The sequence below is a fragment of the Phodopus roborovskii genome, unplaced genomic scaffold (assembly GCF_943737965.1).
Source record: "Phodopus roborovskii unplaced genomic scaffold, PHOROB, whole genome shotgun sequence".
Taxonomy (NCBI): Eukaryota; Metazoa; Chordata; class Mammalia; order Rodentia; family Cricetidae; genus Phodopus; species Phodopus roborovskii.
This window is the reverse complement of record NW_026126480.1, coordinates 53,842,307-53,853,689: the sequence shown is the minus strand read 5'-3', so window position 1 is coordinate 53,853,689 and position 11,383 is coordinate 53,842,307. Positions and strand designations below refer to the sequence as shown.

At 41.9% G+C, this 11,383-nt stretch overlaps 1 protein-coding gene across 3 annotated transcripts; it reads right to left on the bottom strand.

Annotated features, from left to right (window-relative positions):
- Positions 1 to 269: 269 nt before the first annotated feature.
- Positions 270 to 10,050, bottom strand: LOC127228660 (RNA-binding protein 4B). Of its 3 annotated transcripts, none has more exons than XM_051193597.1 (4): positions 9,809 to 10,050; positions 8,741 to 9,164; positions 3,395 to 4,065; positions 270 to 474 (listed from the first exon to the last, which is right to left on the bottom strand). In XM_051193597.1, the coding sequence occupies exons 2-3, from the start codon at positions 9,150 to 9,152 to the stop codon at positions 3,404 to 3,406; spliced, it is 1,074 nt and encodes a 357-aa protein (XP_051049554.1). In that variant the 5' UTR covers positions 9,153 to 9,164; positions 9,809 to 10,050; the 3' UTR covers positions 270 to 474; positions 3,395 to 3,403. The 3 variants fall into 3 exon arrangements, with proteins under 3 accessions (XP_051049554.1, XP_051049552.1, XP_051049553.1); XM_051193595.1 differs by having other exon boundaries at positions 270 to 393; positions 9,809 to 10,049; XM_051193596.1 differs by lacking the exon at positions 270 to 474 and adding an exon at positions 791 to 1,402.
- Positions 10,051 to 11,383: the final 1,333 nt, after the last annotated feature.

Genomic DNA, 11,383 nt, shown 5'->3' with positions numbered 1-11,383 from the left:
AAGTGTTAAAGACTGCTTGCCACTACATGGTCATTTTAAGGGGAAAGGAGATGCTGCAGGATGGCAGGGAGAAGGGCTCACTCAACTCCTAAGGAAAGCAAGATTAAGAGGGGCTCCATTGTACAGGAAAAATGGGGATGCCAGCATAATCCTTACCTAGGGATGTTCAGAGGCTGAGAATATAAGGAACAGAGTGAAAAGCTACAGACAACTGGCATCAAGGAAAGAAAAGTCAATTTAGAAGAATTAAATTAAGAAAGAAAACATAGTTGGTCACAAATTCCTTTGTTTACTGAAACATGAAGCAATGGAAACATCCCGGCAAAGGGAACCTCGAGGACCAAGTTCTCATATATGACCGCAGCCCGAGGGTTCAGTCCGCAATTATCCTACCTGAAAGAAAGCACAACACAAGAGGCTTACACTATGCCTGGAGAGCAGCCTGGTTCCGAGTACAGGGGCCCTGGTCCCGTCCTGTATTCCAGGGGTAAGGGTGGGGGTGGGGGGAAGGGGAGAAACAGAACAAAACAAAATCAAGTCAGACTGGGTTGAATGTATACCCCACAACATCACCCAGGAGTCTAATAACTATATCTAGGAACCTATTTATAGCTATATGCTACACAAGATGCAAAACTGCTAGTAGTGATGATAAACTTAGCTTTCCTGTCTTTTAACTTAGGTAACCCCTGTAGTAGAAGGCTACCACGGCTTCAAAGAAGGTATATATTTTTAATAACTACAGATTAATTTTATAGGAATTTTTGTTCAGGAAAAAAGCAAAAGATGGTAAAATATCAGATATTATCAATTTTGTTTTAAGAGATGGGATTTATGTTGCCAAGATAACCATGAACTTCTGTTCTAAAGCAATCCTGAGTAGCTGGGACTATAGGCATCCACCACCCATGCCCAGCCCAATTTTCCTATTACAAATGTTCCAAAGAAAACATTCAAAAAAGTCACAAAGACTAGAGTATCAAAGAACAGTTGGTCAATCACCCTTTAAAGTATCTACATGTCACACTGTCAGTTCAGAGCCATTAGTTGCAGTAGTTTCCTAATTGAGCAAATATCCCTTGACAAATCAAAAGAAACCACTGCTAGGACTGTCTAATTCTTCCATTGATGATGGGAAATCCAGACACCAATGGCTGGGGATAAAAAAAAGTTAACTCACACCAAGCTCCTCTACTTAATACAGACACAGGGCCAAATCTTGGTCTTGATCTGTGCCAATCGACTTCAAAAGCTGTGATGTTCTTGGATCAGTTCTGTTAGGGTGAGACCCGAATTTGGATCCCCAACAGTTGTGGAGTATTTCATCCTGGCAGCCTCATTAACATCAGGCTCCTGGGACTGCAACCAACTCAGGGTTATTCAGTCCATTTGAGGTTCACACCTGGAAGGTAAGTTTCTTTAAAAGTCATCACTAAAAAGAGGTTAGTTGAACAGCTACTGATTGAAGTTAAAATTTGCTTTTAAAATGTCCTAATACCCTTAAAGGCTATATTACACTAATTTTAATATTTAACTTTGAAACATTCTTAATAAACAAAGTTATCTAATAGACAAATACTAACTTTATCAGAGGTATCTCACAGAGTACATCCGGCTATAGGAATTAAAACTCCATTCACATGTTGAATGCAGAATGATGGTCTTAAGAAATCCCAAGTCTTACTGACATAACTGTACAGCATATAACTTAACATACATGCCATTTTAAAAAAACATACAAAATCAGAATAAGTTGGGAACATGGCATCTCAGTGGTAACTTGTTTAAGTGCTGCTACAGCTCTAACTCAAAGTGATGCTCAACTTCAAAGTACAATTGAGAGTACTGTACATTGTAAATGCCATTTTCATTCTAATGAAATTTACTTATCTCTGAATATCCCCAATTCTTGCCATTCCAACATTCTTTGTACACATTTCTTGAAATAGGTAAACATTAAAATTTTGATGTTGCCAGGAGGTGGTGGTGTATGCCTTTAATCCCAGCACTCAGGAGGCAGAGGCGGGTGGCTCTCAGAGTTTGAGGCCAGCCTGGGCTACAGAGTGAGTTCCAAGACAGGCCCCAAAGCTACAGAGAAACCCGGTCTCATTTTATCAAATGTTACCACCTCTAAGATTTTATACATGTCAGAAATTATTAATTTATCCAATTCCTTGAGTGTTGCCTTAAAAAGCAAAACTTGCTGAAACAGTTACTCTATCACAGGCTATAAAGAACTAGGGCTTAAGTGCCTATATCAACATGCTCTTACAGGAGTAAATACTTCATGGAACATATCATGGAAACATTGAAAACTTAAGTGTGTTAAAACATCAGGGCTTTGGTTGATTTACAAAACATATTTAAGAGCTTCATTTGATAAAGGGTGATGACCCAAGAAATAGTTGGGTTTTGTTTGTGACAGGGGTCTTGTTATATTTCCTAGACTTTGCTAGAATTTGCTGTGTAACCAAGGCTATCCTCTTAGCATAATCCTTTTGCCTCATCCTCCTTGGTACTGGGATTACAGGTATGCACACCATGTGCTACTCCAAGAAGTGGTGTATAGGCAAACTAGAAACTCTTGAAGTTAATTCAATGTGCTGTCTATTACTAGCTCCCTAATGCACTCTTTCACCATCACCACCACCACCGTAGTTTAGTAGTGGGAAGAGTATGATTTTACTTATTTCGGTTTTTTGAGATGGTTTTTCTGTGTAGCCCTAGCTGTTTTGTAATTCATTCTGTAGACTAGGCTGGCTTCAAACTTAGATCTCTTAGATCTGCCTGCCTCTGTCTTCCAAATGCTGAGATTAAAGGCATGTGCCACCACTGCCTGGCTGGAAAGAGTACAAATTTAAGAGATCTGAGTCTGAATTTTGGCTCTATCTCTCATTTACCAGATGATCATAGGCAAAGCACTGACGGTCTCTGGGACTCAGGTCTTAATGTGTTAATAGCTGTTTATACAACAAAGGGCCACTATATGTTAGCTTCTCCATATCTGCCCCATATCATGTATCTGTTTACAACTTTTTTCCCCCCATTTTCATTTTTCAAGACAGGGTCAAACAAAATAGTTCTTGGCTGTCCTGGAACTCACTATGTAGACCAGGCTGGTCTCAAACTCAGAGATCCACCTGCCTCTGTCATTCCTATACTGAGGTTTAAGGCATTAACTGAGCTTGTTTCTATTTCAAAAGTAACACATTGAAATGATACTAACTCCTCAACAGGCCAAATAAACCTGAGGCCTAAACTATAGAAAATACTGAAAACAAGTAATTTGTGCTTTTTAGGCATTGTCTTGTTTGGTGCTCTGGCTCCTCCATGAAGCAAAGGTCTCTTGCAGGGAACTAAATGCAAATTTCAACCATATCCACCCCACTCTCACCTCCAGTTTTTAAAAGGCTGAGTACCGTGCTCGGTCCACATACTGCTCCCGCTCATATCGAGCCATGTCATACAGAGAATTTCGTGTTGCTGCTGAAGCCTGAGACATCTCACTCTCTGGCCCATAACCGTAGCCCTCTCCAACTGCAGGGAGAACAGGTGTATTCCTACGCAGTGGGCTCCTGTCCCTTCCATAATAGGAAGAAGAGGCGGCGGCAGCCATGGCTGCTGAGGTGGCACCTGAGCCAGAGTTCTGTAATAGGTGTCTGTCATAGGGATCAACAGAAGTGGAGTTGAGGTGACTGGGTACAGCTGGGCTCTGGACTTGAGGAAGATGAGACATGGTCTGCTCTGCATAATTGTATGCAGAAGCTGCAGCTGCAGCAGCCACAGCTTCATAAGATCGGACCCGGTAGCGCTTATAGTAGTCGAGTGCTCCATAAGCATCGTTGTAATACACAGATTCCCCATAACCCATAGTATAGGGTGTGCGCACTGCTCCATACTGTTCATTGTATTGCTCAGTAAAGTCTGCCACACGCCCTGTACGGTCTACTGGGCACTCTTTGGACCAGTGTCCTTCCTTCCCACACCGATAGCAACCACTCTGGTCTCCCATCCCAGGGGCAGTCCGAAGTCGGCTAGTTGACAACTGCACATGCATTCGTTTGCCTTGAGGAAATAGATTAAAATTATTACTCATTAACATTCTTTTCCCTTACTCAAATGAAAGTAAACAAAATACATATACATACACACTCCTGTGATTACTTCATTCACCAGTCCTTTCCAAAAAAGTAAATTACAACAGAAGGGAGGGCTAGAATATGGGAGTCCTTAGAGACCATTCAAATCCTACTTAATGCCAGTAGTGTATCAGAATTTCCCCTAATTTCATCTCTATAATTTATTTCCTTCTCCCATGCAAAGATTGCTGTTTTGTTTTGTTTTTCCTAAGACTAATACTTCCAAATCAAAAGATATCTAACAAGACTTAACAGAAATTTTAGAAGGCCTCTTTTTCCTCTAAACAGTTCATGGCAGGTCTGAGCTCAATAGAAAAAGCACATGCCCCTTAGCATGTATGACACCCTGGGCTCAACCTCCAGCATTGCATCACCCTCAAACCCTATAAACAATTGCTGTTCAACAGCATGATCTGTCCACCATGTTTCCTCCAGGAACATGTGCAGGTGCTATGTTGGATATCCAAATCCTAATTTTGCTTATCACTGGCTTCATCTGTACCTGTGGGAATTAAAAGAACCTCTATAGATTTTAACTCCACCCCAGTTTTTTCCTCAGGATCACAACTACTTGAGCAAAGCCTCTTAGAGGAGTTAGATATTAAAACTACCAGCTTCTGGGGCTGGACATGCATCTCAATGGTTGAACACTTTGCTACTGTATGCAAGGCCAAGTTCTATCCCCAGCACCACACAAAAATAAAGTGAAAACAGTAGTAGCTTTTTAGGGTATGTATCCCCATGTGAAAATAATAATCAGCATTTTGGGCTGGGTACAGTGGCCCATGCTTTGAATCCCAGCACTTGGGAGGCAGAGGCAAGTGGATCCCCAAGTTTGAGGCCAGCCTATTATACAGAATGAATTCCAGGACAGCCAGGGATACATAGAAACCAGTCTTGGGGAGGGGGGGGTACTCAAACTTCTGACCCCAGCTGTTAGTAGATGGTCTCCACTGATGCAGTTGACAGATAGCAAGTAGATTCCCAATTATAGTTATTAAGAGCTATTATTAAGAGTTATTAATAATTATTGTGTTATGTAATAGCTATATTACTCCAATTCTAAAGTCAGAAAAACATGCCAATCTAAAAACCCAACCCAGAGACCTAGAAGTCATTATAAGGGGGAAAATTGATTGCTCTTTAGTTTCATAGATTCTGAGAAGTAAAACAGTGATTTTTACCTGGTAATCTCAGCTCTATTCCTACTTTTAACTTAAGAGGATGGGAGTACTTTACCAACATTTGTGGCAAATTTCTGTAATTGTGAAAAGATGCCAGTTTTTTTGTTTTGTTTTGGTTTTTGGTTTGTTTTGGTTTTTGGTTTTGACCTAAAGTTAAAAACACCTGTAATATGAGGTATCTCTATTGTCTTAGATTCTTCCCAAAGGTTAGAAGGACTTTCAATTCAGACTCTCTCAAATTCTGAAAAAGTACTGTACTTCCCTATTATCTTTAGAAACAGGTAGAAGTTTTGCCACTTTACTAGATACACACAGGTGGAACTTTTAAATTACTGAAACTTGCCACTATTTTTTTAGAAAACCAGCCCATTAAAAGTACTTTCTCTTGGAGGCTGGAACAAAAGAGAGTATTAAAATGTTAAAAGTTGGGAGACTTAATTCTAATTTCTGAAATTATATCTTGGGTCCAAAGAAGACTGGAGATGTAACCGATATAATAATGATCCATTGATTTAATGCTGAAACAACACTCCTAAATTCTTACATATCCTTCCCAATTCAGCTGCCCGGATGGTTACTTGGGAACAGCTTCGTTATGGTTTCCAATTCAAACTGCATTCACTGCTGCCTGTGGAGAGGAAACATCTTGAAAAAGACCCAGGTAAACTCAGATTCTATCTTTAGAAGTTATACAATGCAGAAACATAACTTTGAGACAACCATTAATACGCAGAATAAAGGTTCAAAACGTGCACAAGATAGCAACTTTTAGACTAAAAAGGCTTTAAATTGGAAAAATGACAAACTGGCACCTAGATTGTATTTTCTGTAAGATATGTAGTAGAATTATATATATAACCCCAGCACTCAGAAGTCTGAAGCAGGAGGATTTTGAGTTGAGAGTCAGCCTAGGCTATATACATCAAGAATTTGTCTAAACAAAATTCATTATCTAATACTAAACTTTGTTGCCACCTTGGGGGGGAAAAATTAGCTTGTTACAAAAATATCTGCATGCAATAAAAACTAGATTGGTGTAAACCACTCTCTCCAGAAGAGCCAGAAAGAGAACATGAAACCAAATAAATGATTATTCTTTTTCAACTCAGTTTATTGTCTGTACTTTCTATGGAAGTGATTATTTATATTATATATGTGTACATATATAATAAAAATACCTTCGTTGTATTATTCAGATTCCCGTTTCTTATGTAATTATATGTGTTATTAAACAAATACAAGGGCCAAGGAGCATAGTTCAGTACTGTGTACGTAGCACGCTCAAGACCCTGGGTTCATTCAATATTTAGTACCCCACAACCAACCAAAAAAAAAAAAAACAAAAAGCCACATTACTCACCTTTTAAAGCTAACTCCTATTTCCCCATTTCCTTTATACTAGGAGAATTTATATGCAAAGTTAGTACTTGGCTTTAAGTTTTCTTCCATTTTGTTTGTTACCTGATAAGCAAACCCTTCTTCAGGGATGGGAACATACAGGCCAGTGGGAGAGCACTTGCCCAGCATTTGTGGGGCCCTTGGATGATACCAGAACTGAGTTGGCAGGACAAGAAAACTCCTTCCTTACTTTCCCCTGTCCATCTATGACACCTTCCACAGCAAGTGAAAATAATCAGGAATATTTTCAAAGTGTGCTAGCATTGTTTCAGGAAAGAGAGAGAGAGAAATGGTGGCCAGTCTGGTCTACAAATTGAGTTTCAGGACATTCAGAATTTACAGAGAAACCCTTTAAGGGGAGGAGATTTATCACATTTTTAATATTTTTCTAACTAGAGTTGCAAATGGTTGCAAATAGTGTTCATCTTTCATTATAAATTACTTTTATCGCCAAAATGTACTTACTACCTCATTCTAATCTCACTACCATTCTTTGAGGGAGCCACATTAGATATCATTATTTTATAATAGGGAAAAGAACTTGTGGGGGTGGGGGTTCACTTGTCAACTTGCTGGCTAAGGATAGGGACTTAACTGCAATTTGTGCCCTAGGCTTTCAGTACCTAAAGGCCAGGGTGTTAGTGATGAAGCTAGAATACATGATAGGGAGGCTCCAGTAAGCTTCACTATTTGCATACTTAATACTTTTCTGATTAACTTTCCCTTTTCCCATGATTTCATTATTTTCTAGTTTAGCAGAGGACCTTTGTATATTTAACTTTTTTAGTGGTATTTTGGCAAAAAAGGGTGTTAACTTAGGAACTAGAAAAGTAGCTTTGAACCTGGTGGTGGTGTTGGCGGCGCTGGCAGCCTTTTAGTTCCAGCACTCCAGAGACAGAGGCAGGCAGAGCTCTGACTGACTTTGAGGCTAGCCTAGTCTACAAAGCTACATGAGAAACCCTGTCTTGAGAAACCAAAAACAACCAAACAAACAAACAAAACCAAAAAACAAGAAAGGAAAGAACAGTAGCCTTGAATATGTGATCCAACATGATACTCAATAAAAACCTTGTAGAACTAACTGTGCTAACCAATGAATTTTCTGCAATGTGGGCCTGTTATATGTTTCCTAATACAGTAGCCATTTCCCTCATATGACTCCTGTATTCTTGAAATGTGCCCACACTGGAAAAATCAATTTTGAAATTTTGCTTCAATTAATTTAAATTTACTAGTCACATGTAGATAATGGCTATTGTACTAACACAATTCCAGGGTTTTCAGACAAGGTCCTGTGGTATTAATGACAATACATATATACTTATTATCAATATAAGCAACACAGTAAGCTCTATAATAGCTTCATGAAATTTCCCCAGAAGCAAGAACATCATTCCCATTCAACCTTGAATTTCTAAAGAAAAAAAAAAAAATTTTTTTTTTTAAACCTGTAAAAGGTAAGTAATAAGTGGAGCAGAAGAATCTATGACATATTACCTGGCTTTGTAGTCCACAGACTCAACAAATTTGGACACCTCAAAGATACCTACTCCCGCCCCCCCAATGAGACACACCTCAGATCTCTCATACAGTGCTTCTGTAGATACTCTAAATACTCTTTTTCCTCTTTGCATTCAATGTAAATTCATCAGAATATAAAAAAAAGTAAAGCTTCTGGATCACAACAAAAGCAGCCACTAAGTTGTACCTCTAGTCCTTCTCACATTCCCTGCCTAGATAGCTTAACTTCTAGCAACACTCGAATGAATGAAGATCAAAGAAAGTAACCCACAATTTGTGACCCAACAGTTGTGGAGAAACATCTTTGCAAACAAAGTGGAAAATGTTTACTTCCCTAAGAGTAAATTTTACTTAAGAATAGTGAGCATAATCTATTATTTCAATTAAAAGAGAATGGAGGAAGCCGCTCTCACAGCCCCATGGTCTTATTTATGTTCTTGCCTCTGCCTTGAGTTAGACTTCACGAAGCTCTGCCACCCAAGCCCCAGAACAGTTCACCTTGAAACTCTGTGTTGTCAAGGCCCCTGATGGCCTCCACTGCATCCTCTGCCCGCTCCATGTGTACAAAGGCATAATCTTTCACGATGTCACATTCGATGACTGGGCCATACTCCTCAAACTTGGCCCGAAGCTCTTGGTTGGTACAAGTGGGACTGATGTTGCCCACATGTAACTTGGTTGAAGCTTTGCTCTTATTCTTGCTGGCTTCCACATTGATGTTCACTCCGTGCAGCTTGTAGTGGTGCAGGTTGCGTATGGCATCCTCAGCGGCCGTCTTGTCCTCTATGTGCACAAAGCCATAGTTCTTAATGATGTCACATTCCAGCACCTTCCCGTACTGCTCGAAGAGTGAGCGGATCTCTTGCTCTGTGGCCTCCCGGGGCAGATTTCCAATGAACAGCTTCACCATCCTGACAAGAGCCTGGCAGATTACAAACAAGATTTCAAAAGTTAGGCATGAAGTGAGACACTGTATAGCACTGCAGCATTTCCGTTTAATGGCCAATTATTAATCTTCCCAAACTCCACAGAGGTAATTTATTCCTTTTGAGAGAGAAATAACAGTTTGTTCCTAAGTAGTACAAGCTGTGTGACAATGCCAACAGAAGATCGGAGGTCATAACGCACAACTAGGTCCTCCGAGAGGTCAGATACATCTAATCTACAAGGTTAGCTGTTTCAAGGCTTAGAACAGGGAAGAAAACACCAAGCAGAAAGCAAGAAACGTCTGGATGGTCTTAGTTACAAGATTTTGGAGGGAAATCTGTGCCCCTCTCCACAGCGCGGTATCACTTCCCACCATACTCTAAGAACGAAAAGCCCTCTTTCTCCCCACACCTGAACCCCCTTCCTCAGCCACCCAACCTCCAGCTCCAACATCCCAACAAAGACTCGGTCCGACCCCTGCCCCGCCCCCTCCGGAGACCCGGCCCCGCCTCCTTTCGTTGTCTTCCCGGGACCTTCCTCAGAAGATGAGCAGCCCCAAACCTGGGCCTTCCCGGCCCTCCCGAGGTCCGGCCCGGCGCGCTCCCAGGCTCCCCACACACCCACAGCATCCTCTCCTACCTCCGGGTGGTGCCGGCGGTGGCGGCGGGTCCCGCGTCAGAGAGAACCCTACAAAATGGCGACGGCCGCTCGAGCCTCGGCGCGACCGAGCGCTTTCTCGCGCGCCAGCTCACGCACGCGCGAGTGCGCGCTGCCTGCCTCCCCTCCCCCTCGTAGGAGCGGGGCGACCAATCCTGCGGCCGCACACAAATGGCCGCCCCCGTGCGGGGGCGGGGTCATGTGGTGACGGCACTGCGGAGAGGGGGTCGGCCCGCCCCCGGCCCCGGCTAGCCAATCACCACCTTGGGAGAGGGTCGCGGCTTATGCGTCAGAAGGGCTCAGGAAGCAACCACTGCCTAGGAGAAACTGAGCCCAGGGGGAGTCTCTCAGCATCACAATGGATCGTGCTACCAGGCCCTCTGTCGAGGGAGGCTGATGACAAAGGGTTGTCTCACTGGGTCCGCTAGAAGGGGGTTTTCTCAACCTCTATGGCGGTTGAGAGCGATACTTTAGAAGTCTAAGCGCCACATCTTAACCTAATCTCTCCCTTATTTGGGTGGGAAGGAGCGAGAACTTCCTTAAAACAACTTAATTTTCACTGCAATTGTATTGTTCATTGGCGAGGAAATAGAGACTGGAAATCGAGGGGCGAAAAGATGATGTGTGACATAGCTGGGTTAGGACCAAGGAAGGTATTTCTCTATCCAAACTATACTTTGTCATGTTCATTCATGAACATACGTGGGCTGTGTTTTCCTTCTCGTTGTGTTTCAGTCATGGTTCCTGAAATGTGGTGAAAACTCCCCCAAAATGGTGTAGACGTCCAGAGACAGACCCTGTTTGGGGATGTGAGTGTGACGCGGGGATCCACATCCAGTCCAAGCTGCCAGAGGTACAGGCAATTGTCAGGCTCCTGACTTTCAACTGCGGTCGAAGGGCACCTCCTGGTGGCAGAAGGGTACTGGCTAGATGGGTTGTTCACTATCCCATTCAACAAAGAGTAGCCATTAGATTGATGAGTTTATTTCCTAGTAGAGATTCTAGGATGGTTGGTTGTTAAACACCATTCCCCATTGTGGTAGTTTCAACACCAGCTCCTCCAATACTATAAAGACCAGTTCCCCCAAGCTACATGGATTCGCCAAATCCATGTTTCCCATTCATTTCAGAAGCCATTGTCTTTCTAATTGTAATAACAAACACACTTTTTAAATTAAAAATTTTGATTTTGTTTTTTGAAACAGAGTTTCTCTGTGTAGCCTTGGCTGTCCTGGAATTCTCTTTGGGTCTGCTATCACAAAACTTTGCATTTTGGGTTCTTTCTGTAGGAGAAAAGGGCCAGCCAAAGAAATGCATCCTGAGCACAGCCAAAGAAACACACTTTGACCCTGCAACCAGAACCAAAGAAATGCACCCTAACCCTGAAACCAGTGCCAAAGAAACACACTTTGTCTCTAGAATCAGAGCCAGTGAAAGAAATACACCCTGGCCCTAAAACTAGAGCCAAAAGGCTAAAAAAGGACCAGTAAAAGAAACACACTTTGGCCCTGAAACCAGAGCCAAATCTGACCCTTAACCTGAGTAGAAAACCAACCA

What these genes read in the sequence shown, in the direction of transcription:
- LOC127228660 (XM_051193597.1), bottom strand. Translation starts at nt 9,152, where the DNA reads ATGGTGAAGCTGTTCATTGGAAATCTGCCCCGGGAGGCCACAGAGCAA. An exon ending in TGACAACACAGAGTTTCAAG is followed by an intron (nt 4,066 to 8,740) that starts GTGAACTGTTCT and finishes TATTTCCTCAAG; the next exon opens with GCAAACGAATGCATGTGCAG.